The sequence below is a fragment of the Penicillium psychrofluorescens genome (assembly GCF_964197705.1).
Source record: "Penicillium psychrofluorescens genome assembly, chromosome: 3".
Classification (NCBI taxonomy): Eukaryota; Fungi; Ascomycota; class Eurotiomycetes; order Eurotiales; family Aspergillaceae; genus Penicillium; species Penicillium psychrofluorescens.
In genome coordinates, this window is record NC_133441.1 from 299,117 (window position 1) to 326,368 (window position 27,252).

The 27,252-nt window shown below is 53.8% G+C and overlaps 11 protein-coding genes across 11 annotated transcripts; 7 read left to right on the forward strand and 4 right to left on the reverse strand.

Annotated features, from left to right (window-relative positions):
- Positions 1-140: 140 nt before the first annotated feature.
- PFLUO_LOCUS4237 (uncharacterized protein) lies at positions 141-3,243 on the forward strand (the record flags this gene model as incomplete). Its single annotated transcript, XM_073781568.1, has 4 exons — positions 141-243; positions 298-1,503; positions 1,631-2,222; positions 2,274-3,243. The coding sequence occupies 4 exons, from the start codon at positions 141-143 to the stop codon at positions 3,241-3,243; spliced, it is 2,871 nt and encodes a 956-aa protein (XP_073638309.1).
- Positions 3,244-3,533: 290 nt separating this feature from the next.
- On the forward strand, positions 3,534-3,826 carry PFLUO_LOCUS4238 (Cytosolic copper metallochaperone; the record flags this gene model as incomplete). Its single annotated transcript, XM_073781569.1, has 2 exons — positions 3,534-3,621; positions 3,675-3,826. 2 exons carry the CDS (start codon positions 3,534-3,536, stop codon positions 3,824-3,826), a joined length of 240 nt encoding a protein of 79 aa, XP_073638310.1.
- A 607-nt stretch (positions 3,827-4,433) lies between these two features.
- Positions 4,434-7,122, reverse strand: PFLUO_LOCUS4239 (uncharacterized protein; the record flags this gene model as incomplete). The annotated part of the gene is made up of 5 exons (XM_073781570.1): positions 4,434-4,726; positions 4,788-6,399; positions 6,456-6,752; positions 6,817-6,936; positions 6,991-7,122. 5 exons carry the CDS (start codon positions 7,120-7,122, stop codon positions 4,434-4,436), a joined length of 2,454 nt encoding a protein of 817 aa, XP_073638311.1.
- Positions 7,123-7,430: 308 nt separating this feature from the next.
- PFLUO_LOCUS4240 (uncharacterized protein) lies at positions 7,431-7,902 on the forward strand (the record flags this gene model as incomplete). The annotated part of the gene is made up of 2 exons (XM_073781571.1): positions 7,431-7,726; positions 7,788-7,902. 2 exons carry the CDS (start codon positions 7,431-7,433, stop codon positions 7,900-7,902), a joined length of 411 nt encoding a protein of 136 aa, XP_073638312.1.
- Positions 7,903-9,905: 2,003 nt separating this feature from the next.
- On the forward strand, positions 9,906-11,431 carry PFLUO_LOCUS4241 (uncharacterized protein; the record flags this gene model as incomplete). The annotated part of the gene is made up of 3 exons (XM_073781572.1): positions 9,906-10,379; positions 10,429-10,793; positions 10,843-11,431. 3 exons carry the CDS (start codon positions 9,906-9,908, stop codon positions 11,429-11,431), a joined length of 1,428 nt encoding a protein of 475 aa, XP_073638313.1.
- A 584-nt stretch (positions 11,432-12,015) lies between these two features.
- On the reverse strand, positions 12,016-13,956 carry PFLUO_LOCUS4242 (uncharacterized protein; the record flags this gene model as incomplete). The annotated part of the gene is made up of 8 exons (XM_073781573.1): positions 12,016-12,240; positions 12,295-12,423; positions 12,477-12,848; positions 12,902-13,388; positions 13,443-13,499; positions 13,548-13,641; positions 13,698-13,861; positions 13,919-13,956. 8 exons carry the CDS (start codon positions 13,954-13,956, stop codon positions 12,016-12,018), a joined length of 1,566 nt encoding a protein of 521 aa, XP_073638314.1.
- A 415-nt stretch (positions 13,957-14,371) lies between these two features.
- PFLUO_LOCUS4243 (uncharacterized protein) lies at positions 14,372-20,104 on the forward strand (the record flags this gene model as incomplete). Its single annotated transcript, XM_073781574.1, has 6 exons — positions 14,372-14,778; positions 14,835-15,188; positions 15,243-15,573; positions 15,621-16,271; positions 16,329-16,553; positions 17,042-20,104. The coding sequence occupies 6 exons, from the start codon at positions 14,372-14,374 to the stop codon at positions 20,102-20,104; spliced, it is 5,031 nt and encodes a 1,676-aa protein (XP_073638315.1).
- Positions 20,105-20,682: 578 nt separating this feature from the next.
- PFLUO_LOCUS4244 (uncharacterized protein) lies at positions 20,683-21,591 on the forward strand (the record flags this gene model as incomplete). The annotated part of the gene is made up of 3 exons (XM_073781575.1): positions 20,683-21,239; positions 21,295-21,372; positions 21,423-21,591. 3 exons carry the CDS (start codon positions 20,683-20,685, stop codon positions 21,589-21,591), a joined length of 804 nt encoding a protein of 267 aa, XP_073638316.1.
- Positions 21,592-22,332: 741 nt separating this feature from the next.
- PFLUO_LOCUS4245 (Cytosolic iron-sulfur protein assembly protein) lies at positions 22,333-23,574 on the forward strand (the record flags this gene model as incomplete). The annotated part of the gene is made up of 1 exon (XM_073781576.1): positions 22,333-23,574. One exon carries the CDS (start codon positions 22,333-22,335, stop codon positions 23,572-23,574), a length of 1,242 nt encoding a protein of 413 aa, XP_073638317.1.
- Positions 23,575-23,790: 216 nt separating this feature from the next.
- Positions 23,791-25,800, reverse strand: PFLUO_LOCUS4246 (Cell death protease; the record flags this gene model as incomplete). Its single annotated transcript, XM_073781577.1, has 3 exons — positions 23,791-25,137; positions 25,188-25,548; positions 25,622-25,800. The coding sequence occupies 3 exons, from the start codon at positions 25,798-25,800 to the stop codon at positions 23,791-23,793; spliced, it is 1,887 nt and encodes a 628-aa protein (XP_073638318.1).
- Positions 25,801-26,385: 585 nt separating this feature from the next.
- PFLUO_LOCUS4247 (uncharacterized protein) lies at positions 26,386-27,164 on the reverse strand (the record flags this gene model as incomplete). Its single annotated transcript, XM_073781579.1, has 4 exons — positions 26,386-26,442; positions 26,489-26,718; positions 26,783-26,800; positions 26,864-27,164. The coding sequence occupies 4 exons, from the start codon at positions 27,162-27,164 to the stop codon at positions 26,386-26,388; spliced, it is 606 nt and encodes a 201-aa protein (XP_073638319.1).
- Between the last annotated feature and the right edge of the window lie 88 nt (positions 27,165-27,252).

The following is a 27,252-nucleotide window of genomic DNA, read 5'->3' on the forward strand; positions in this document are numbered from 1 at the left end:
AATTAATCCTCGAGTCGGAACACTGCAACCCTCTCTTCCTTCTGGACCATCATGCCGCGTATATACTACTACTGAGTCCCTGTCACTCGGCCTTTCCGATATGATTTCTCCGCCACTCGCGAAAATCCGACTGCGATCCGATGGATGAACATTCTACAAGTGCTCTGCATTATGGGCACTTGGGACGAGCAGTCTACCTCCCAGAGGTCCAGACATGGTCTTTTTCGCGTACTCTGGCGAGGCGTAAGCCATTCCAGTCCTTGGAAGCCAGTGTGTGTGGCGCTAACATTTATGTAGCTACCGTGATCTCGTACACCGGAGAGACCAAGACACGAGTGCCATCGTCACGAAGCGCTACCGAGCAGACACTCTCTCGACCGCGCAGGGTGGACCGGAATATAATCCCCCAGACACACTCCGATCTGGCTGCAGCCTGGTCTTTAACGAGCTCGACTCGCGAGGAGGCCATTTCTAGAGTGGTTGCGACAGCCACCGACAACTACGACCCTCTGGTCTCCTCAACTCTCGATGTCGGTCATGCCGTGGATTGTCGAAGCGAAGAATCGAGCCACCGCCAGGTTCCTATCGCGGTAGCCATCTCCGGAGAATGTGGGAACTCCATTTTCCTTTCACGAATGGTGGAAGATATTGAGGTCCTGAAGCAAGAGCGACTGGAGTTGCGCGTCCCATCCCTCAGCGGGTCAGACACCACTGAGTGGTCAAAAGGCGGCGCGCCTATTCGTCAAGTCTGCTTTGCACGATCTACCGACGAGAAAGCCACCTGGATGGCCGTGCGCCTCGTAGAGTCGACCTTCATCTTTCACCCGCTGTATCACCGCGAACCAGTGCCCATGCACGTTCATGGCGGCTATCCAGCAGAAAGCAACGTGCCTTTACGCAATACCCGACTTGATGCCAATCCCGTGTCGGAGGTCTCAATATCGGTCACCGGCGGTTTCGCTCATGCCGATGTGACCTTTAATCCTTGGTACCAGAAGCAATTCGCTCTTGTTGATACCCAGGGAAATTGGAGTGTCTGGGAGATCAAGGGTCGCCAGCGACGAGGAGGAAGGACTTTGCCCGTTACTCTTATCAAGTCAGGGTCATTACCACCCTTGCCAGACTACCAAGATAGCCCCAATTGTCCTCGGCATGATGGATGGGCGTCAATTGAATGGATCGGTGATGTGTGGTCGCTCCTTGTCTCCGATCGCAGGTGCACCACGCTCTATCGAATGGAGGGCGAACAGGTTCGCTCAAGAGCAGTAAAACTGGGGCTGTCAAAGAAGTCCGAGTGGGTGCTGGATGTGCAAAGAAGCCCCCAACATTCCTCCCAGTTCTTTGTACTCACCACTTCTCGGGTACTGTGGTTTGATATTGCCCGGGCTATGCTACCAGACGAAGAGGATTCACCACCCTCTATACAGCCTCATCTTGCCTGGCGTCATTTTCGAGACCCAGAGGACACGACACTGCGTCTCTGCGACGTGCTGATGGGCCGTGGTAACTCTTTTCCCTGTCGACTGAGTTTGCAAACCAAAAGTGCTGATGCGCCTACTCCCAGATTTATATCTCATCCTGTACTCCCGGATTACTGAGATGGTTCAGGTTTATTCTTGTCCAAGTCCAGTGGAAGAGGAAACAGAGCCAGTATCCGTGCCGGATCCTGTTTTATTGCAAATGCCGTCTCCCGAGGACAACCAGCACTACTCTACCTTTGTGTTTAGAGAAGTTGCTCATACCCCGGGCCCGATGAGCCGAACAGGTCACGACCCTGATTTACGGCTTTTCAAGCTTTTCTGGGCTGACCAGCATCTTGCGCTTCACGAGTCACTTTTCACGAGCCCTCGACGGATTACGGATAATGAGGACATGTACTCTGAGCGTGATGTGCTTCGGATAAAGAGGCGCCATCCCGGAGCTCAGCGAAAACAACAAAATATTGACGATGATGAGTTTGTGGTCGATGACTGGGATGAATCTGTGGCTCCTTTCGGCAGCCGTTCACAGCTCACGGCTCACCGAATGCTCTACGACCCCAATCTCCAAGAGTCTCGGGATTTAGTGCCGATCTATAACGTTGCAGCGGGCAAGGCGTCAGCAGGTGCAACAAATGAGGACAATGAGCGACCACAAAACAAAACCTTTGGCCAGTTGCTTGATAATCTTCCGAATCGGGTTATGGATGAGGCCGCGAGGGATCAAGAGCGAGGTGAAACTATGTAAGGCCGCTATATAGACTCACCCGAGGATATCATGCTAATCAGTGCCAGGCTTGAGCTCAACGATGGAAGTCCCTTGATTGACGACATCGATGAAAATGCTCGGGATCTCGGACGTCTCATCTCAACACTGGTCCCTCAGACGGCGGACGCTGAGACTCAACGCCAGTTCATGACCCTACCGCAGAGATTTTCGAACCTGTTCGTTGGCCAACCCACTGGCACACGAGAGGAGTCTTCCAAGTTGGATCTTTTGAAGTCGTATGATGAACTGGTCCATGACTGGGTGTCCAGTCTCTCTCAGAACATCCCCGTACGAACAAGAATTATGAAAGAAAAGATCATCCGTGGAATCGCGACTGATCTCCTCCTATCGCGCCTCATCCGGGTGTCCAATACGCGAGCCTCTCTACCCTCCGGCCGCATAACCCAGGCCGGTGAGGAAGAATCGGCAACATCACAAAATGAGCCTTTCAGCCAGGGCACGGTGGACGGTCTACTGAGTCCAGTGACAGACCGTGGACCGGCGACCCCACAAAACGAAGCCCCAGGTGAGCAGCCAGAGGCCTCGGTTCCTATATACAGTAGCCTCTCCTCGTTCACGACTCTCGACACTCCACGCTCAATGCCCCCGAACGTGGCAACCCTCCTTTCACATTGGCAGTTGGGCGGCGACCCGGCCGACTACACCTGGACCCGGACCACCCAGATGCTGGAGGAAGAGATGTCCCAACGGTCGTCGCGGGCCACCACCCCCAAGAACCGGCTGCGCAAGAAACGGTCACAATCACAATCACAACAGGACATCGCGCCGGCTGCCTCGTCCCAGCCCACTCCTTCGGCGGCGCGGATGGTGCGCAGCTGGGGCACGCAAGGGGAAGTCGAGGCTCCGCGCATGCAGCTGCTGAGCAGCCAGCCGACACTCGACGAGCCGATGACACAGATTGAGCGCGGGCATTTCGGAGGGCGTGAGGCCAGCAGCAAAACGAAGAAAAAGAAGAAGAGAGCGGCGGGATTCTAGCTGGGGCATTTTCGCCACAATGTATTGTACATAAAGAAAGAAGCATTTTAAGGCGTTCCCATTACCTATTAATATTCTTTAGTCAAGAGTCCTACGCAAGCCAATCGGAGACAAACCAATCGCAGAAAGGGCTCAAGAAAGGGATAGATGGCATTACAAATGGGCCTGTCTCCGTTGTTTATAATCATCACCTCGCCTCACCTCTTTCTTTCTTTCTTTGTTCCGCCCCGCCCCGATCTCCATCATCCCACCTTCTCTTCCACCCGCAACACAACAATAATTCCTATAACATGTCGGACCACATGTATAAGTTTAACGTGACCATGACCTGCGGCGGCTGCTCCGGCGCCGTGGAGCGCGTGCTGAAGAAGCTGGACGGTAAGCAAGCAGCGCGTTTGTCAGCCCGCAGCGGAAGTTGATTTTTGGTGTAGGCGTCAAGGAATTCGACGTCAGTCTCGAGTCTCAGACTGCGACCGTTAACACCGGGCCGGATGTGTCGTATGAGACGGTGCTGGACAAGATCAAAAAGACGGGGAAGACGGTTAATAGTGGCGAGGCGGATGGGCAGGAGATGGCTGTCTGAGTCGGCATCGGACTGGCGAAAAAAAAAAAACATAGAAAGCATCGCTGCAGTTGGCAGCATATACGGGCTATAGGGAGAGGTTCTATGGTTGATTCCAGCCTGCGGGCTCTGATGAATACACGAACGATATATGATGGACAGATAGAAATGCCAACGACTGGAAGTCGGCAATGATACTCATTCAAAAAAAGGAATATGTAACGCCGATAGTCCGGAATGCAGATGGGGTATGGAAGGACTATGTAGGTACTCAAAAAACCGTGAAAATGCAAAACACAACAACAAGATCCTGACAACCTTCAATCCACGATCACGACGGATCTTCCATCGGGAACAGAGTAGGTGGGAGTATGCGGTTCGACTCGCTGGACATAGACAGGGCGGTCTTGCTCCGGGATCTGGGAAGAGCGAGGAGGATCATGGTAGCGCCTGCGCATGTATTAGTTCGTCCCGATTGATTTTCTCCAACCATGTCGACGAAAACCACGGATGCTGGTGGCTTACCGAGCAGAAATAACGCCAGGTCGTCGTTCATGATACTCCGAAGGAGGCCGATCCGCAGCAGTTGTTACTGGATGAAGGATAGTAGGATCATGAGCACTGCGTATCACCCGGGAACCCGTGGATACTCGGCCATGTGGATCAGAAACAAATCGGGGTTGGGGTGGATCGTTTGCATCGTGGGCAGCGACTCTAGCACGGTCATGCTGACCGCTAGTTTCAGGTCCAGGACGGCGCCCAACATGTTGATACGGATCCGGGTCACGCATACCAACGGGGCGGACAAAGTCTTCTGCGTAGATATGCCTGTTTGGGGGGTTGTCATTGCGCACAGGAAGTGCGTCATCAACGTGGCCTCGGCGTGAAGAGACCCACGGCTGTTCATGGCCCAGATGGGGACTACGATCATCACAGTAAGCATGGCGTGCGCTAGCATCCAAGGTAGGCCTGATAGCGTGACCATCTCGGGGTACAAAGTAACCAGGCTGGAGGTGATGGACGGGGATACGCTGTGGATCATTGAGACGCTTCCGCTCCATCGTTGGCCCGTCATCTGGATTACCTCGTAGAGCATAAGGGTCCGGATTCCTCTCCGACAAGTGTCCTACAGGACGAGTCTGCTTCACTGGCAGATGATCCCGGCGCATCTGAAGTCTATCCTGTGGAGGGATGGCTTCATCCTGGCGATATCCATCCCCGGGAGGCCTTTCAGCACCAGAGGGCCCAACGGGTCTCGCATGTCGAGGATCTGGACGCGGATCGTTATGAGGGACGACACCATGATGCGCCAATCGCCTTCTTTTGGGGATTTGATCGCTGTTATCATCTAAAGCAACAACTTGGTCCGGATGGAAACCTTGTCCGTGGTAACGAGACGGTGTTTCTGACCGAAGGGACAAGACACCAGACATCCTCTTCGTCAGGTAGTCCAGTCGGCCATCACTGCGCCTGGTTTCTAGGGGCCAAGGAGTTTCAATCGAGGGCAGCACAGAGTCCTGGGGATTCAACGCGGATCTTGCACGATGGAAATTGGCAGACTGCGGCCGAAGGCCAGATTGGATCTCGCTACCCTGGAGCTGTTCATTGGGACCGCTCACAAATACGGGTGCATTTGCTCTGTCATCCGACTGAAGTGGCAATCTCTCTGGTCGAGAAACTGGAACCCTTTTCGAGGCAGTGCCATCTGACAAGTAATGCCGGGCAACCTCATCCAAAGCATGAGATTTGTAGGTGTTCATGTGAGTTAGTGTATTTCCCTTTCCTGACGACCCGTGATTTGAGGGATTTCGTTGACCGTCCATGGAGGTATATGCCTCCTGAGCACTCACACGATTTTCCACTGCCTGTCGGTCCATGACTGGAGCAGGTGGCATTCCCTGTGCCCGGTTGTGAACGGGGCCTGGAGCTGGAATAATCCTGGGAGAAGCCTTGGCAGCCTTCCGGTGCCTAGTGGGACCTGCTGTTTCCTGGGCAGTAACTTGCCGAGCGTCACATAGCCGTGTCCGATGCTCAGTCGGAGCAAGTCTGACCTGTTCAGCACTATGTGCCCCGGCTCGATAGCGGTTAAGAGCACAGTCCCATGCTTTGTATCTACTAAAACCCCGACGGTCGATGGCATTCTTTGCCGGTACTCTTGTAACAAACCGGAAACCAGGGGGGGCTTCCTCGTCTGACAAGTCCCGCGTAGGATCCAAGGTAGATTTCGCGGTGGAAGCGGGCTGGGGATGGATCTCGTGGATCCGAGCATTGCTGGAAAGTAATTCCACACTGTAGTCCCGATTACCGGGTCGACGAGAAACCTCTTCCTCCATTTCACTGTCTTCGTCATCTGATATGACGATCACCTCGCGGAAAACATCCTCGAGCGCAGTCCGGCCATTCTCATCATCCCCGCGCCATTCCACAAGCTTGGCCAGAGTAGGTTGTTCCACGGAGGTCCGAGCCTCTTGGAATGAGGTGGTCTTCAGAAGGGAATCGTAAGCGGTATAAACGTGGCGGATGTGCGCAACTACGGCGAGTTGGGCTCTGCGAGCCAGAGGCAATTCGGCTGCCGTTCCCACTTTGCCTTGACCCTGGCCACCACCGATATTAGAGATGCCAAAGCCGCAGGGAGCTCTCACCGACACACCTTTTGAAACGCGGTTTTGATGATCTGGTTGAGATCATTGGCCGGGATGTTAGGGAAAAGATCTCTCAGAACATCTCGTGCCTCCGTATTGAGAGTTATTTGAGAAACAGAAACCTCGGAGTCAGCTCGCTTGCGGTCTTTCGCCTTACCCATTGTTTGCAAGGGAAACGCCTTCCCGGACCGTGTAAGATGCATTCCCAGTTCGAGACAGGCGGCTGCAACAACGGTGCTCGGGAAATGGTATCCTATGCGGTGGACATGCTGCGACAAGCCGTGGGTGTTGTGATGTGGGGTGGTCTAACGGCGCAGAAGATGAGCAGCATTCCAGAAGCGATATGAGCAATATGATCTTGTGCCTTACCGTGACCGCGAGAATCCGGAGGCCCTCTTTTCGACATCGTTCCTTGCAGGCCGTGGTGAGACGCGGGTTGCCCGCAGGAATGAAGGTGTAGCCCCGGGGTGCTTTGGCTTCGAATGAGATCTGTTCGGGTTGTTCAGCATGGCCCACACGAACCGAGACGCCGCAAGAGCATACCACACTGAGAAGCTTTCTCTTTTGCTGGGTCACCGACTCCAGGACGACTTTGTGCGTTCGGACCTTCCTTTGGGCTGCCCGACTGGGAGCGCGCCTGGCTCGCGCCGATGGGCCTCGCAGCACTCTGGCCATTTTTTGCTCTGGTCGGGTCTAACCTGACCGACGAGGATGTGGCATCAACACATGACGATGATGGTATGCAGATGGCAGCGTAAAAGACGTAAAAGAAGAAGTGAGACCGAGTAAACGGGGAGTGGAGGGAAGCGATGCAAAAGACGGTGGGGGGGGAAGAAAGACGCAAGGTCACTGATAAGATACGGAACTGATGTTGGCGGCCCAAACCCAGTGACCAACTAACTACGGCCCGATCAGGGTTAGCTTACCCGTCTGCTTGTTCGGCGTGTTCTGGGGCCTCTGGTGGTTTACGACCACCACGAATCATGCCCAGTAGTCCCTTGCTGGACCAGCGAGCGGTGCTGCATGCCTATCATCACCTCTCTCGCCAGGCATTGAAGGCCATCCGCTATTCGGTCCCCGGCCGCCATGTCCTACGCACCACGATGCGCAACAGCTTTCGCTCCTCCCCGATCGAGGACTTTGATCCCACAAGAATCGCCAACACCCTCCTCTTCCTCGAACGAGCGACCCGGACCACGGGGCTGGAGCACAAGATTGTGAAAAATATCTTGTTTTGCAGATACTGGGAGCTGCCGGGGGCCCGCAGAGAGTCGAAAGTGTAAGTGCCGTCTTTGCATGGCAGCCCAATGGTGGGGAAAGGCGCCTGACACCCTCTTTAGCTTGCGAAGCCTAGGGCTCGGGAACTCGGAACATTCCTTGCGGAAAAGTGCCTATGAGCAGCTCAACTCGACCCTGGAACTCCTGAACCAGAGCTTGGGGACGTGTCTCAGGTGATGAGCACGTTTGCCTACCTCGGACCGGAATCGGGTTGGTTCTGCCTGACTACAACTGGTGACGACAAGGTGCTTGTTGGGCCTCGTCTTGGACATGACATCCAATGTGACCAAGCAGCTTGCCCAAAGGGGTACTGCCCACACGACGGGTCCGACGCCAAGGACTCATCAATGGCCAGGGGAGGATGGACAAGTACGACCACACAGGCTTCTTTGTCTTTTTTGATCACTCCGTCAGCCAAGGTCGGCTTTACGAATGTACCACCAGGGGGATTCGAATATGCATTTCATTATCAATACAAGTGCTGATCGCCCGCGGGGGTCATGATCACCAGAGGAAGACTTCCCTCCCTGCTACCGACGTCATCTCAGCTCCGATTGAGCTAGTCTTCCCTCCTTCGAATTCAAATATTCGTTCCTGTGATGCCACGGTTCAGTGCCAATTTATAACCCCATCGCGGATTGCGCCTTACCTTTCGTTCGCCCAATTCATGGTCGCAAAGGCAATGACAAACGGAGGCACCACGTATAAGACCTGGTGTCTGAATCGACGGAAAGTGTTGAAGATGGCTGCGTGTACCCAGCCAGCCATCGGCCGCTGCCTGTTCGGCGAGAGGGCGTAGCTCGCAATACGCTGAGGGCTGGGCAGGACTGCAGAGGCTGGGTGTCATTCGAGATCGGATTCTGCTTTGGGCATTGTTGGCATTACCTTGATTCCCCGGCGGACCTATCCACCTTGTCGAGGTTAGAGACCAGATCTTTCAAGGCAATCGTCAGATAGATCCCGGGCACTTACCATCCGTTCTTAGGATCGTTTCGGCCACCCATGATGAACACAATAAACCCGTGGACCTTGCAAAGAAATGGAATGAAGTAGACCCGACTTCTGATGGAGCACTTTTATATCTCTCTGCACGATCTCTCGGCTCGTAAAGCACCCCATTGTAAACGAGCGGACCAATCAGGCGCATCCCCGGTACGAGCGGGCCGCCGTCGATCATGATTTCTCGAACGAAGCGGTGCCGATTCCATGTCCGCAGACCTGCTGGTGTACATGGCAGGAGAGAGAGATTTTCGATCAAGATACATACTCCTATTGACAACGTACGCCTAGTCCTGGATGGCAGATTGGACACCATCATGTGCCCCAGGCCATGTGATGCTGATTCAGCAGTCCCAAGACGTCACATGTCCCTGGGCAGCAGCAACAAACAGCCCACGACAACTTCTTGACTGCCCTTCATGAGCAGCTTACTCTCAACGCTGCTAATCGAGCTTGGATTCCGCCAACCACCCCCTCCGTCCCAGCCCGCCTCCCCCGGTCCGCATGTCACCAACGACCTGACCGACCCTCCTTCGAGCACCCCGCAAACGAACTCTTCCTCGAGCGAGAGCGGAGAAAGACAACTCCTCCGGCCAAACCAAGATTACCCGGGGCGAGAATCGAGGATCGGAGATGCACGCTGTTTGCATGGCTCTGCATTCCTCCCGGCCCTACCGAAAGATATGGACAGACGGAGTTTAGAGCCGGGGTCGACCGGATGGCCGAGAGTCATACCGGCTACTACAGGCGACCCCGGAGGTACACAACGGGATACCCACACGACCATCGACCTGAGGTCTGAACAGCCCCGAGCTGCACAGCCTAGCGAGCCTGCGCAAAATGCCACGCCAGAGTCAATAGCCCCTCCCGGAAGTGACTCAGTATCTAGTAATAACCTTGTGCTGGACGAGATGGGTCAGCTATTGCTTCCTGCGGACGATGGTATGGGTGCGCTGCGAAAGAAGATCCACGCAATCAGAGACCTGGAACTCAGCAACGCGGAGAAAGCACACATGGTCCATGATTTGATGACAGAGAATTACAATTCTTCCCGAGAAGCTTTCCCAACCCCCTTAGGACCATTTTCTCCGCCGCTGAGTTCACCAAAGACGGACCGAGCCAACGCCTCGACGCTTCATTCGAGCAGGCGGTCATCGGACCCCGTTGCGACGACACCCACAATGACAGAATCGGTCCATGAAAGTCCCTTATCCCTCACTGCTGAGGATTTGCAGCCCACATTTGCGCCCAAGGCAGAGCCCGAATCTCCAGTCGGCGAAAACGGTGAAACATGCCCCGAGGATCTTGATACCGAAGAATTGGAAGATGCTTGCCTGGGGTGTCCGCACTACAAGCGAAATGTCAAGTTGCAGTGTTTCACTTGCAAGAAGTGGTATACGTGCCGGTTCTGCCATGACGAGGTCGAAGAACATCATCTCATCCGCCGGGAAACTGAAAATATGCTATGCATGCTCTGTGGACATGCCCAACCAGCGGCGCAGAATTGTAGGAAATGCGGCGAGCAAACTGCTCAGTACTACTGCGATATTTGCAAGCTGTGGGACAATGACAGCAAGAAGAGCATTTACCACTGCAGTGATTGTGGTATATGTCGGATTGGACAGGGTCTTGGCAAGGATTTCTTTCATTGCAAGGTAAAGTGTCGGGAAATTTGTATTTTGTATGATGCTGACTAGAGACCAGAGATGTTGCGTCTGCCTGCCGATCTCGATCGAGACCACTCATCGGTGTATTGAACGATCTACCCAGTGCGATTGTCCAATCTGTGGAGACTATATGTTCACTTCTCCGGAAACCGTGGTTGTCATGCGATGCGGCCATAGCATTCACTCCAAATGTCTTTCCGAATACTCCAAGAGCTCGTTCCGATGTCCAATATGCAGCAAGACCATCACGAACATGGAAGCAACGTTTCGCAACTTGGACCGCACCATCGAGGGCCAACCCATGCCTGTTGAATTCAAGGATACCAGAAGTCTCATCTACTGCAATGACTGCGGCGTGAAATCAGTTGTCAAGTACCATTGGTTGGGCTTAAAATGTGACTTGTAAGTGCAATTTCCTGAATCCCAACAGAACACAGCTAATCGAACTCAGATGCGAGTCATATAATACGGCACAACACCGACTTCTGCAGGGGGACATGCCAGAGTCCATTGAGGAAGAAGAAGCCGTTGGCAGCCTGCCACCTCGAACTCGAGCGTCATCTTTCACCACAAATGATGAATTAGTATCCTCGTCGCTTGCAGCATTCCGCATCAACGCGACCTCGATCCCAAGCCCACATCTCGGAACCCGCTTATCCGCGGGCCCTGATGGGCAATTTTCGTCTTACAGCATTACACGAGACCGCGCTATTTCGCCTGTAGTCACGAACTACTTCGGTCTGCCGTCTGAACGTGAATCAGAGAAGCCTTCCTCCTTACCATTCTTCGGCGGTCTGTCGAGGACTACTAGCGAGAATGACTATGGCGCACTGAACTTCTTGAGTAAGAAGCTCAGATACCGGTATGGATTCCTTGGTGGTGAATCGCAACCGGCGGATGAGAAGTCAGAAAAGTCAGCCACCGACAGCGAAGAGGACGGTGGTGAATCGTCCGATGCTGAATCAGATGGCAGCCGGGACGACGATGACGAGGAGGACCAAGATGACGAGGACGAAATAGACATCTTTGGCCATCGATGAGGTAAAGCGTTCTCGAGCATGCACATTGTGGCCTGGGGCAAATCCTTTATTACTATGGATCGGCTGGGCCTGATAATCTGACCATTAAACACAAAACCCAGAGGTTCTGCAGAACGGCCTCGCCTTGACGGGCTCACAGCCATCCTCGCGTAAATTCCTCTGGATGCTATGGAATCTATGTGACCGTCTCTGAGAGTGTGCCTGACAGCAAAGCAACCGGTTCACTTATTGGGAGGACTCTTTGTTTGATTGGGAATCTTGAATTGAGCAACCTTTTGCAAGAGCGCGGCTATGACTAAAAGTGGACTGTGTTTCTTGAGCTCGCAATTTTGAATCCTCATGCAAACTAAAATCCTGAAACTTGACAGGATTGAAAGTTTGGGAACGAGCTCTGAAATTTGTGGGAGATCCCATCCGCAGAAAAGCGCGCATATTTCTATTGCAAGGCGCATTTGCATTCGACAAATCATGGTGGTGTTTTAGGACTGCATTTTAATGTTCTGGTGGTCATCACCCCATATACCCGCGTCAGAAACAATTCTCATCAATAGATCGTGACATTAGATCCTGAAAACTATAGCCAATCAAGCAGGGGATCTCTCCGGTCCCTGAGAAGAAATATCTCTAGAGACATTCTCTACATGCGCAGCTGGTGCCTTCTCGCCCTCGGTGACCAGGGCCAAGGCCTCGCGTTTCTCCGTGTCAGTTTCATGCTCTCCGGCCTCGACAAAGTCCAGGCCCCCGAAGATCTTTTCCATACGCTCAAGAGAGATACCCTTGGTTTCGGGGAGAATAAAGTATACGGAAATCTATGGAGATGGTTAGCAGTCTGAAAATTGTCCTCGTTATTGCGTCACACCCACCCCGGCAGCCACATTCAGCCCAAAGAGTAGCCAATAGCTGTGTCCACCGACTTTGGCGTTGAAGTCAGGCCACGATTCCGTGAGGAGAATCAGCCAGCAAGTCTGACCAAGCATGGAGAGACCGAACCCCTAATATCGAGTGTCAGCAATAATCTAATCTCGATATGTTTTTCCGGACTCACCTTGTCCCGAACATGTTGAGGGAAAATCTCCGACACCACCGTCGCAGCAATGGGGCCGTTCGACCAACAATACGTTAAACCAACGATAAAGAGCATAGCCACCTCCACGACTGCGGCAGGCTTGTTGTCGTTAGTAGGAAATGCGGTGGTCAGACACGACATGACGAGAAGCGCAAGGGACTGGATCGAAAACCCGGCGAGCAGAAGACCTCGTCGGCCGAACCTTTCCACGGTGAAGGTATTCACGAGGACGATCAGCAGTTGTAGGACGGCCTGGATTCCGTTGATGGAGAGAGCCTGCGAGCCCGCGTCCCATCCGAGACTCTGGTAGATCAAAGTCGCATACATAGTGAGAGAAGCGATACCTCCGCACTTAAATCAATAATGTCAACATTGTCTTTACTTCCCGCGAGAAAGAAACAAACCTGTTGAAGACCCGCAGCGTAAAATCCATACGCAAGACGCTTCCGCATGCTCTTGCTCTTGAAAAGACCCATATATCCCGGATCATATCTCCGACGGAACTCATACGAGGCAACAAGTTCGTGGAACTCGGTTCGAACACGCTCATCAGTTGGAGCGCCGGACCTCAGCCGACTGAGCACTTTGAGAGCACGCTCAGGCGTCTCCGGGTACTTCTCCAGCATGAAGCGTGGGCTTTCGGGGTACCAGAATGAGACAAAGATGAAAGCAATACCGATAGGAATCTGAATAATGTTTGAGACACGCCAGGCAATGTTGTAGGGCGATTTGTGGAAGGACATGCCGTAGCCGGCCCAGAAGGCGATCAGTGTGCCTAGCTGGTAGCCGAATTGGGAGACTGTACCGACGAAGCTGCCTCGGAGCTTGGTGGGTGCACATTCCGCGACGTAAAGGTTTGTTGCGATGTAGACGCAGCCGAAGCCCAGACCTCTGGTCGCTGGTTTTAGCGTGATAAGAAAGAATAGAGAAGAACACATCACTTACGTGAGAAGACGTCCCAGGATGAGGACGCCGAAGCTGTTGGGGACGACCTCGACCACTCTGTATTACAGTTAGGACAATACTCGAGCATGAGCAATACACACATACACTCCGATAATCATGATGCAGATAGAGAGTCGCAGCGCCCACAGGCGGCCGAGCCAGCCAGCCAGCGTGCCCCCAAGCCAGAGCTGCGCAATGCCTGGTTGGGTTGGTCAGTGATAAGGCCATCTCGTGGATATTACGGAGTTAAGTCACCTGTCATTGCCCAGGGAATAGTGGCCACCAGCCCAGATTTGCTATCGTTGATGCCATAGTATTGAATGAACTGCTTGTCGGCCAGGATGACCGTCATGATACCCGCATCGTAGCCATTGAAACAGGTCGAGAAAACCATGCCATACAACAGCAGCGCCGCAAAGCTGGGAAACATATCAGTCGGGGCTTTTGATAAAACCAGAAAAGAAGAACATATTTACCGGTCATCCTTAGGGAGGAACTTCTCGACGAGACCCATCTTGCCGCGCAGTCACTGAATATCTTCGCAGCCGTGATGCATGATCACCCCACACCCCATTGTTATATATGGAAGTTCGGGACTCCACATTAAACTCGGGTCCTTTATGCGGGGGAGCTCAAGTCCCGGCGAACAGACGCATCTCAAAAGGCTTGACTTTGCTATCGGCCCCGCCGGAGCGTCGGTCGCCCACCGGAGTATTACCCGAACTCGCCAAAACAGCACCGGCGGAGACAAATCATGTTTGGCCCGGAAACCGAGGAGACCGGAGCTCGGGACATTGACGAAGTCGCTCAATCTCCGATCCTGTGCCCTGAAGAATGGAGGGGCAACCGAATTTTGGGGGTATAAGGACGGCAATGAGTCTCAACCCCTCCATCCTCTCGCCAATGACTTTTACTTGTCTCGCTCGACCATGAGTTACCCGCAAGAAAGCTTCATCACGACCACATTCGCACCGGGATCTTTCTGGGCGTGCCGTCGCGATGTGGTCCGGACGCAAACACTGAAACATCAGCTTCATATGCTGAAAAGCACAGGGCGTTATGATGCGTTCAAACTGCAATGGCACCCAAGCTACTCGAATCCTCCCACCGTGTGGCCGATCCCCAATCACCAGTTCTGGGACTCAGACGTAGCCAAGTGGATTGAGGGCGCATGTTACCTGCTGATGGATCAATTTGACGCCGAAATTGACTCGGCTGTGAAAGAGCTGGTGCAGATGATTCAATCTGCCCAGCATCCGGATGGATACCTGAATATCCACTATTCCGTTGTCGAGCCGGGGAAGCGGTTCACAAATTTGCGAGATATGCACGAACTGTATGTGTCTTAGATTTCCACTACTGAATTGAGCTAATGGCAATTTTGATGTCAAGGTACAATGCAGGGCATCTTATCGAGGGCGCGCTCGCCCACCGTCTGTACTACAAGAACGATGAAATGATGGCTCCGATGTTGAAGTACGTGGATCTTCTGGCGGAGACTTTTGGTGACGGAGACGACCAAATCCCCGGCTACCCTGGCCACCCGGAGATCGAGCTGGCGCTGCTCCGCCTGTACAGTGTCTCGGGTGATACAAAACATCTTCGATTAGCCCGGTTCTTTATAGAAGAGAGAGGAAACCCGGCTGGAGGAAAGGAAAAGCGACACTACTACGATGTGGAATCTGAAGCACGAGGCGAGAAAGAAACCGAGCTGCCCATGTATTACCCGGCAGTCAGAAGCTACTGGTACGAGCAGAATATCCCTGATGATCATGTATCACGCTGACAACAGCAAAATAGGTACCAGCAAGCGCACCTACCTATAGTCAAGCAAGAAACAATCGAGGGACACTCGGTCCGTGCCATGTACCTTCTTACCGCCGTGGCAGATTTAGTCCGAATCTGCCAGCCAGATAGCGACATTGGAACTGAATTCCTGCCGGCGGTGCGTCAACTCTGGTCCAACATGATAGAAAAGAAATCCTATGTGACCGGCGGAATTGGAGCTATGAAGCAGTGGGAGGGGTTTGGAATCGATTACTTCTTGCCCCAGGGTACGGACGAGGGTGGCTGCTACGCGGAGACATGCGCCGCGATTGGAGTCATGATGCTCGCTGAGCGCATGTTGCAGGTAGGATTCCCCCCCGAGTGGAGTGACTGGTTGCTAACCCCGACCAGTTCGAGCTCGACAGCCACTACACCGATACCATGGAACTCTGTCTTTACAATGCCGTCTTAACTGGAATGAGCCTCGATGGGAAGGCGTTCACCTATGTGAACCAGTTGGCCTCTTCCGATAAGGATCTCTCGCGGCGCCAGGAGTGGTTCGAATGCGCTTGCTGTCCGCCCAATGTTACTCGCACGCTGGGGTACCTGGGGGGATATGTGTGGAATCACACGGTGACAGAGCATAGCGCTGTGGTCAATGTACATCTATATACCGCGGCCACTCTGCGTTTGGAGGTCTCAGGATCAAAAATCGAAATCGTGCAGAAGACAGACTGGCCGTGGGACGGCGAGGTAGACTTTAACGTCCAAGTGGAGGGTCCTCCAGTAGATCTCCAAGTGCGACTGAGGATTCCCGGATGGGCGGGAAAAACATGGGAAATCATACCTCAACCCGATGCGCTTGATGTCCGACATGGATATCTGCATCTGAGTGCCGAGTGGCTGCAGCAACATCCACAGTTCCGCCTGAATTGTCCCATGCGGCCACGAGTGGTTCAACCACACCCACTGGCCATGCAGCCTGTGGCTTACATCACACGGGGCCCGATCGTGTACTGCGTGGAGGATGTTGATCACCCGTGGGAGCAGCATCATTTCAAGGTCAGTGTTGTGTCTGTCCGGAATGCAGACGGAAAAGAAGCTGACGATGAGATGTAGATGACGATCTTCGACCCTAAGGCACCCTTGCACGAAGAATTCCGGGCTCAGCCGGACCAGTACGTCGCCATCATTGCTGAAAACGGGGCCCAGGGCGAGCTCGACACGTCGCCCTGGAGCCGGCAGATCGTCGCAGAGCCCGGGCGAGTGTTGGGGAAGACACGCGATCTGTGTTTTGTGCCGTACTACTTGCGGGCAAACCGTGGAGGGAAGGGGCAGATGAGGGTTGGGCTGCGCATAGGTAGAATAGAGTAGACAGGGTCCCATCCCATCATCATCATTCCTCTTCCGAACAACTACTCCGGAATTGTTTGTTTATTCTTAGGGCTTTGGGCCCGCTTACCTAAGCGTTGACGTCTTTCTGCTTGCGGCCATCTGATTCCATCACTTCCTCTCCGAATGACTTTGATCTGCTGGTTCCGGGTTTGACTCGGTCCCTGTCCACTCCTTAACCCCCTTTGCTGTGCTCATCATGCTCCCCTGATCTCTCGACTTCGTCCTTTCACTCCTCAACTCCCAACTCTGAAACGAGCACGGATCCCTCCGCAACTCCCATCCTTATCAAAGCCAAAACGCCCCTTTGATTGCAAGGTTCTTCCCTTCGTTTTCTCCCCCGTGAGCATCGGATTATAGCAATACTGCTGTCGCAACACATTTCCCTCAGACAGCTCCACGCCTACCGTCCTTCGCCCTCTGTGTGACCCGCTTATCAGTCGATTTCTGCCCCGCTGGTGATCTCCCCTGGCCGGGTCCGCGTCGCGCTCTCTACCCAATCTGAGACGATGATCCGCCGCAACTCAGATATCGAGATTCAGCTCCCGGATGCCGGGCTCAGCTCTGTTTCTCCCGTTTCGCCGGAGCCTGTGAACGAGCCCGACGTGGAGATGTCAGCCGAGGGACAGACGCCGCCATTGACGCTCCCGCCACATATTGCCGCCCGTTTCTACCGCCGGAACAGCAAGGCTCGCCGCTCGTCGGCTGCCTCCTCGCGGAGAAGCTCGATCTCGTCTCTGCAGTCGCATCACTCGAATGCCTCATCGAATGGCACCCCGAGCACAGATCACATTGACCAACACCTCCGCCGCACCTCCATTCTGGAGAGCCGCAAGGCAAGATTGGCTGACCGCGCCTTGTATGCCGAGAAAGTGAGGCTACGCGCCGCGTTGACCAAAGCAGCTACCCGGAATTTGCACATCGAGGAGAGAGCTTTGGCGGCCCAGCAGGCCCGTGAGCGTCTGCTGGCTGACATTGTCGCCAAGTGCGAGGGTCAAGTCAAGCGGGCCAAGAAGAAGGCAGAGGATAATCGGGAGAAGAAGGCCGCAGAGCACGCCCGCTTGCGTCTGGAGATGGCAGAGAAATTCGCAGAAGCTGAGAAGCGCCGCACGCTTTATCAGCAAACGCATCGCCGCCAACGCACGAGCAGCTTGCCTGCTGAGCAGGAAAAGAAAATGGCTCTCGCAGTCACCAAGTCGCTGACCCAGGATGAGGCGGCTCGGAAGATTCAACGGGTCTGGCGCACTCATCGCGCAAAGATGGTCATGCAGGAGTTCCGCTCCCTAAATCTCTCGGTCGACCGAATTCGTGTCATGGCCTTTGAGGAGGTCGGAGCCTTGCTTTCCAACCGAGAGGTGCTTGATACCATGGCCAAAGTCCTCCGTCTCTGTGGGCTACAAGATATGGAAGGTGGCGCGATGGGTGAGCGGGGTGCCGTGCGCACGTTCCTCAGCAGCTATCTGATTGTGACGCATCCAACTGAAGTTTTGAGCAGCAACGGGGAACAGGAACAGGACCTAATCGCCAAAGCCCGGGAGCTACTGGTGGCCTTTGACCAGGTCATTGCACTACTTTCATCTGGCTGCTGCTCACCGGCGGTCATCACTGCCGACCTTCAGACATTATGTGAATCCTACAATGTGTTTTTCTCGGCATTCCATGCGTGGAAGTCGCACGACTCAACTGTTTTGATTGAGATTATGCTTGCACAATTTGTTGAACTAGAGCTGATCTGGCAGACGGTCAAAGAAGACCAAGCCGGAGGCGTTGCGGAAGATTACCGACAGGGCATCCGGCAAAACCAGATTCTCCTCCTCGCCAGACTAAAGCGGCTTGCCGGGTCTGACAGCGCGATGCAGATGGTGCGGAATGCGCTGAAGAAGGCCAAGCGGGAAAAGAAGCATGCTGCCTCCAAGCAAGATATCCCCCGGTCTGCCGAAGCTGCGCCGTCAACGGACGTTTTGACAGAGAGTGTCACATCGCCGATTAGCGAGAGCTTCAACAACATGGATTCTAGGGTTCTGCAAGAGCTGGACAAACAACGGGTGTCGCCGCATGAGCGGTTCACCAAGATCCTCACCGCGCTGCCCGAGAACCGGGTCCTAGTGCACGAGTTGCTCATCAACAAAGAGTTTAAGATCGAGGAAGCCCCGTACACCGAACCCCGCAGACAAGTCATGAAGCACATGTGCGATATGATGCGGAGAGATATTGAGGCCGGGTTCGGGACGGACTGGACTGTCGCCATGGCCACAGTGATCCAAGACCGTCTGCTTCGCTCACTTCGATCCGGCAACTCCCTCTATGTGCTGATCAGCGAGGTCCTGGATCCCAAGCTGGTAGAGAGCCAATGCAAGGCTGGCACATTCTCCTATGAGAATTTCTTCAACTTCATGAACAGCATCTTGCCGCGTCTCTGTGCCCCATACCGAGACCCTGAAGTCACCGCTTTTGCCGAGGACACGTCCGGCGATGCCATCGATCGACTGGCGAGGTTGATGAGCATCATCGATCTGCTATCATTGGACCACACCAACTTCATGATCCAGGTGTCCGCTCCACAGCTGATCCAAGAGGCTCCCGGGTATGAACAGCGAACATTTGATCGGGCCCTGAGCGACGGATCAGCCAGCTTAGGAAAAACTCGACGGTTTTGGCGCACACACCGGAAGATAATTGTCGACGAGATGAAAAAACGGGACCCCGAGAATGTCCACGGAGAGCCACGGCCTCACGCGTCCCGGATCTATGCGCAAGGTCTTGCTGACCTGGTGCTGAGCAATGCCACTGTATCGGATGATCTGATTCCCGAAACTCTGTCCCTTGATCGCCAGCGTTTGGAACGGCTGCATGCCAAGGCATTTCAAATTGTCGCAACGGCATCTATCTTGCTGACCGCTAAGAACTTGCTGAAGCGGGATGCCCGATCACAATGGAAGCCCGAAGCGGATCGCATCCTGTCCCTGGACTTCAATGAGATCCGTGCGGATCGAGTGCAATCGATTCTCGAGTCGACACATCCTATGCCCTCCGCTGCAAGTGCACAGCTAGCAGCCACTATCCGACGAGTTCTTGCTCCCGTCGCGACGGCCCACGGGGTAGCTGCGCCGCAGCCTGCAGTGGAAGTCTCGACAGAGACGAACTCCGCACCATCATTCTCCGACGATTCAGCCGCTGACTCCCAAGTAAGCCGTGGAAGCACATCACCTGCACCAAGCTTCTCCGACCCCGTGGCCCGACTCATCCTCTCCCGACTCCGAAGCCACATCCTTTCCCGCCTCAGCGCGTCCAGCGCTTCTGAGCGAGTGAAGGCAACTACGACCGCCAGCCAGAGCCTCGCCGGAGCAGGGATGCCCGAATTCGTCGGCGAAGTCGGGCAGCTGGTGGACGAATTGGAGAAAGTCCGCGAGGTGGACTGGCTCTGTCATGGAACCGTGTATGAGCGTCTATGCGGCGAGGGTGTTTCCGCTAGTGGCGCTTTGGGGCCGCCACAATCACAATGAGGCGTTTTTAGATCACGGGTTTGATTTGAGTATACTATAATCATGAATCTCGGGGCTTGTTGATTTTGATTTGATTTGTCTTTGGCATTGGGTGTTGTTTTTGGGTTTGACTTGGAATGGAAGGACGGACCAGATTGGTAGGATGGGCTGGCATTCAATGGCTCTATTGTTATTTATCATTTGGCATGGGTGTGTATACGGCGAACAATGCACTGCAGGAGATATCCTCCTGGATGCGTGAGAGTTATTGATGATGTAGATGTAGATCTATGGAGAGAATATTGTTACTGCTAGAGCTGTGCCCGACGAACCTCGGAGACGTTGCTTGCGGGCTGGCCAAGGACGGCGTCCTTGGCCGGCCGACCGAGCTGGAGAAGATCCGAGGATCATGGCTGAGCCTTGGTGCTATCTGTAAACTCTATAGTCCGCGGATGCTCTATCCGCCACACCCCTGCGCTTCTTTAAATTTCAAACTTTAAATCATTTGGCCTGACACAAGCTTGTCGTCTTCCATCTTTACCTTAATCCAACTTTTTTCACCACTCCTCACCATCTGAAATCCCCTCTGCATGTTCATCATGGATGAAATTGAACTCCTTCCCAAGATGAATGGCAAACAGATCAATACACCCTGCACGAAGCCTCCGGGATCTGTTCCTATCCCCGAACAGGACTGGATCATCTTCGAAAAGCTGAGTGAGCACCCACGCCCGATCAGTCCAGAGGATTTCGCCAGTGGCATGGGCCCCGCGTTCACCGTTGGAAAATATTCTTGTCGCCTTGCAGGTGCCGGCAACGAGAACAAGCTTGCCTACATGCGTATCTACAAACAGATTCCTCTGGATGGTACTCGCCTTGACAAACAAAGTGTCCGTCAGTCCCAGGCTCATGGGCCACGAAAGCATGTGGAGCTCGAGGCCTTCAAGAGCCTCACAGAGAAAGGGTCCACTGCCACTCCCAGACTCCTTGGATATCGAATCGGCACGCAAGACGCAGGCGACCTTGTTCCCGGCGGGTATATCGTCTTCCTTGCATGGGAAAAGGTCCAAGGAGAGTCCCTCGATAGGAAGTATTTCTGGAGCCTTCCCTACAACAAGCGGAAAGTCATCCGTGACAACTTCAAGAATGCTCTCAGGTTTGTTACCGAATACATCGATTATGACCATGTATTTAAGGCTAACTAAAGTTAGGGAAGTTCTGAGTTCTGGGTACATGCCGGTCTTGACGTCCCCTTCAAAGATCATACTCAACAAGGATACCGGGGATGTGTAAGTTCGTTCTACCCTATCCGTAACAGTCTTATGCTAATGACACGCAGCAAAATCTCCGGTTTCAGTCAGGCTGCCCGCATCGACATGGATACGAAATGGGAAGACAACTACTTCGTCTTTTTTTCTCTGGTCCTAGACAACTACAAGCGGGATAAATACCTTCCCAATATGGCGACTGATCTCCAAGTTGACCAACACACTGGCTGGAGATGGTGAGAAGGGTGATTGCATTCCCAGAATGATTACCTTGCTCGAGGTGGTGCATGAAATTTGGTCCAGAATGGTTGTCGACCCGAACCTCATAACCCGCGATATCAAACAAGAAGAGGTCTATGTCGCCGATGAAGCGGGCCTGCAAGGAAGATTTGAACAGGCTATTGACCAGATAATTGGAGCTGTCTGTGGGCTACAAACGGTGAACATTCGATTTGGTGACTTCAAATCGATTGGCTAGGCCGTTGAATACATGATTGATCAGAAAATCCCACATGGGTTCCATTCAACCTACGAGAAGACAAATTCCTTGCGCCACATAGAGATCAACGGAGTATGGAGAGTGGAATAATCTCCCATTGTGGATAACGACGACGATGATCTTTCGGTCAAGGCATGCTTCTGGCACCTGGCCATGCTGGCGGAGTGGGGGAATCAGTGAGCAACCCCCCGTCCCAAGGGCCAGCCGATTGAATATTACTAAAGTCTCCGTTTATTGGACAAAAGTTAATTGAGATTAGTATCGTTCATTGAACTGTACCATCCGAACAATCTGTTCATCAATCCATTATAGTTATACTTCTCTTCTCATTTCTCATAGTTGATTACTTCTCGCCGCTATCTAATCAGTCCGTCCCCACTAACTAAACTACCAACCAGGCAAAATTCCCCCCACCACCAACTATTCCTGCTATTCTCCTCCTCTTCCTCCCTTCCCTCTCTATTCTTCTCCCTCCTTCAGATATGGCCAAACCACACCTCTCCCACCTAGCCGACCTCACACCCGCGTCCCCCGAGCGGACGTGGCTCACCGCACCGCACCCGACCCTCCCCATCGTAGCAACCTGCAGCTCCGACAAGACCGTCCGCATCTACTCGCTCACAAATTTCAAGCTCCTCTCCACAATTTCCGATGGCCACAAGCGCAGCGTGCGCACCTGCGCCTGGAAACCGCATCTGCAAGGCGAAAGCGTGCTCGCAACGGGGAGCTTCGACGCCACAGTGGGAATCTGGCGACGATGGGACAAGTACGGGAATGAAACCAACCACACCGGCGCAGCCGCGGATAACGACATGACTGAGGATGCCTCTGACGAAGAAGAAAAAGAGTGGCGCTTCGCTGTTCTCCTAGACGGACACGACAGCGAAGTCAAGTCACTATCCTGGTCTGCGTCGGGAATGTTACTAGCCACTTGCTCGCGCGACAAATCGATTTGGATCTGGGAGGACCTGGACGATGGAGATGACAATTTCGAGACCGTGGCAGTGATGCAGGAGCATGACGGGGACGTCAAGTGCGTTGCGTGGCATCCCGCGGAAGAATGCCTCGCCTCCGGGAGCTACGATGACACGATCAGGGTGTGGCGCGAGGATCTGGATGACTGGGGACAAGTTGCGTGCATCCGGGGGCATGGGGGCACGGTATGGTTTCTGGATTGGGAGGGTGTGGAGACTACGCCTATACTTTCGTCCGCCGAGCAGCGCGATCAATGGCGCGAGCAGCGCGCTCTCTCCGGCTCACGACTGATTTCCTGCTCGGATGATCAGACTGTGCGTGTTTGGACCCGCCAGCCGAAGGAGGGCCAGCAGCCTGCTATGAGTTCGTCTGCTATGACGGGGATTCCGAGTATTATTCGGCCGACGGGGTCCGACGAGACGTGGGAGGAGGAGGCGGTGCTGCCACATGCACATGAACTGGCTGTCTATGCGGTGGCATGGAGTCGGCAGACTGGTCTTGCTGCTTCTGCTGGCGCAGATGGGCGGATTGTGATCTACGAAGAACGGGTGGTGGCCTCGACCGAGGCGCCGTTGCGGACGGAATGGTCGGTTCTGGCGGTTGTGGATGGTGCGCATGGGATCTACGAGATCAATCATGTTGTCTGGACGAAACGGGCGGATCGTAACGCCGAGGGCGGCGCCGACGAAGAAGTCCTGGTGTCGACGGCGGATGACGGCAGCGTCAAGGTGTGGACACTGCAGCGGTGAGCCTGATAGACTGTATTATATCTACGGATGAGCCCTACAAGACGTGAAAATATGGAAGCAATCATGCAAATGAATATATTTATCTCGAGAAAAGAAAAGAAAACCAACCCCGGTAAGACACCATCCACTTTGTACAATGCACTCGCCCCCAAACACGGGAAATGAACGTAGACTAGAAATCCCAAGATACACCGCGCAGAGATAACAGAATGCAGATCATAAGGGATGACGGGTCTCGCTACCAACAGCCTGGTGTGGGCGATCATCATCGTCGTTATCGCTGAAGTCGTCGCCGACGGCATACTGGTCACGTTCGATACCGGGCGAGTGTAGATTATCCAGCTCGGCCTCATCAAAATCTCCAGCCTCGACGTCTCCCACAGAGCGTTTGTTTTGGAAACGATCCAGCACAGAGCCGCTCTGGAATTCATCATGATAAACGCCACGGTAGCCGCCATGGGGGGAGCGGCGACTGCGCCAGATGAGGAAGCCCCAGACCGACACGCCGATGATGACAATGACCAAGATGGCCTCGCCGGATTTGGCGTAGGCATGCATCTCGGTCTGCTTCAACTTCTCTTGCTCCTGCTTCTGGGCAGTGGTGCTGTTGGGATGGCCACCGACGGAGGTGAGCGGGAGCTTGGCACCGTCGATACGGGAATCGGCCGGCTGGCCACCGATGCTGGTGATGTCGACGCGCATGAAGCGGTCCAGCATGTCGCGGGCCTGACGGGGCACATCGAAGGGCACCATGTGGCTGGCGTTGTAAAAAAGAGTGTAGGTCAGATTGCGGGCGTGTTGGTAGATGCCGGCGGGCTCTCCCTCAAAGGTCCAGTCATGGCGCGCGGCCCATTCGCCGGGAGCGGTCTCAAAGCCGGTCCCATCGCTCCATTTCATATTGTGAATCAGGGACTCGGTACCCAGGTGGTTGCAAATCAGGTCTTGGTCGCCGCTGAACAGCAGCACTCGGATACCGGATTCAAGAAGGCCGGGCAGTAGCTTGACGGAGGGAACTGAATTGGCGGCAGTGAAGTGGCTGCTCACATCATTGTTGCATTCAACCCAGCCAGATTGCTTCGCCGGATTGAGATTTAGTGCCTTGATCACGTCCTTACGTCGCAGATAGGAGTTCAGGGACGTGAGATCTGGGGGCCAGTTCATGCCGCACGCGGGAAACTCGTCCTCGAGACGGATGTCATAGATGTTGAGGCATTTATCGGCCGCGCCGACGAGCTCGGAGATCTTGCTCGGAATAGTCTCACAAGAAGGGATGCTAATTTTGTTCTGTGCTCCATTTGCTTCTAACCTGGTCAAACAGAGATTGTGCAAGACTTCGAGGTTATGGTAGACCGGGGTTCCTTCCTTGACGAGACCTTCCCGAGTGGCAAAGGGCAAGTACTCTGGGTACTGGTCCTTGGGCGAGATCCAGCCGTTGCCGATCAACATACCCTGAAGCGGCCAGTGTGTTGCATCGCTTCCCTCGATAGCCTTGTTTCGCTCTTGGATGGCTTTGGCGATATATGGGATATGCTGGCCTGCGTATGATTCGCCAGCCAAATAGATCTGTCGCCCCAGTCAGCAAAAGAAGTTTCCGATCAAGGAAACAAACATACATCATCCTTCTCGTATTCGGGGAACATTTCGAAGAACTTCTCCAGAAACACAACGAAGTGAGCGGCCATGACATCCAACTCCTGGATAAAGCTATCTGTGTTGACATAGCTGAAACCTGTGCCAACCGGAGAGTCGACGAAGAGCAAGTTGGCAAATTCGTCCCAGGATCCCTTGTTGTACACCAGCTTGTGGTCGTTCTTGAACCGGTAGGGGCCAACTTCCATCAACGCGCCGTCCATAGAACTACATCCGGGACCACCATTCAACCAGATGACAGTTCGCTGCCGGTTGGCAATGTGACGGTTCTGGAAATGCCAGAAGAAAAGGTTGCCGTTGTGCTCCGGGTCGACTTCAATATGGCTGTGGAAGTTGACTCGTTAGATACCGTTCATAGGACGCGGAGATAAAGATTAAAAAAAAAAAAAAAACTCACCCAGCATGCATCTTCAAGAGAGGCGAATCCGGCGCCCCTGGTAATGAGTGCACATAATAATCGGCTGCTGAGGCCGCCGCGGCCAACGGGCTGAGCAGTAGCTGTAGGGATAGTGTCCACGCGAGCATGGCAAAGGCGCCTCCCACCTTGGGCCCAACGTGGGAGGGGATCAAAAACATGCTCGAGAACCCTCCCGTGCGAGATGCGGTCGATTTTGTGACCAGAAAAAAAGTCAGGGGAGACTTGGGATGGTCCTTGGCGGACTCGGAGGTGCCGAGCCTAAGTTGTCATCGAATCCGGCGACGGGTGTGGGCGGAACGAGCGGAAGGTGCAGAGGCAGACCAGAAAAGACACGAGAGGTAGTACTAATCAGGGCGATGAGGAAGGAGGTCAATGGAGTGTCAAGAGGAGGATGGATGCGCAGAGTGAGAAGGAAGGCGTTGAAGAAGCAATGACGGAGCGAACAGCCTGGCGATTAACGGGGCTGGTCTGGTCCTGTCATTACGCGTACTTTACCGTTATTCGTCGAGTATGCATGGTATCCACAATACCATACCGTTTCTTTGTCTTCGCCCTTTATTGTTTCCCGGATCCGGTCTGGACTCACTATCCCTCGTTGATGTACCGGTAGGCAGTAAAGTTAGCGCAAAGAAAAGTCCCAATAGTTACTGCAGAGGCGACTGTCTTGGGGTCTGCAGAGGCAAATTCATTCGCTCTGGTCTATTGTATATTCATGGCTTGACTCTATTTTATTTTTCCTTCCATCAGAACAAATCCCCGACGCCCTTATCGGCGTCCTTCTTGATCAGATCCACCATGCCCTAACACAATTAATATTCTATCTTGTAGCATTCGTAGAGTACTCACATCCGGCATGATCGGCTGGCCTCGGGCATCTATCACATAGCGGAAGGGCATCTCCGTCCGCTCGTGCGCGTTGATGTGCAGCTCGGGATAGTCGACATAGGGAATCTGCTCCAGCGGCACTTTCTCCTGGACGACCATACGGGTGACCCGAACTGCCGTGTCGGTGGTCATCTGTTTGGGTCCCAGGCGGCGGCCGACGTAACCCTTTTTCCTCAATTCAGAGGTACGATCTAGGTACAGGACGAACCAATCAGCCGCTGGGTGCCATGGTCGGTGAAACATGTTGAAACATACCTCGAGGCGGGTCATCGCCTGCAGGTTTCCCACTGATTAGTCCATCATGCAATTTCTGTGGAGAGCGAGAAGGAAGCATACCCAGAATGCCACCGAACAGGAAAACCTCGAAATGGTCGCCATCCTCTGGACTTAATTCGACCTGAGCAGATGGATCGAGCAGACAGACTTTATCCTTGGCGAAGATGTTCTCGACACTGCGCTGCTCGACCTCTAGTCCTTGGGTGGCCGCCAGCTCGGCGGGCATCTGCAGCTTGGCGGGCACCGAGCTGAGCAGGAAGCGAGCGCCATGGGCATGGGATTCACGAGCAATGCAGGCGTATTCAAGGGTGGACCAGGGGCCCAGCTCTGGATCCAGGTGCTCGACCACAAAGGCAGGCATTATTCTGGTGAAGATAGATGGATGGATGCGAAGAAAACCAAGTGGGCCCCACCGACCTACGTAGTGTAGGTTAGTTATCGATACGCTC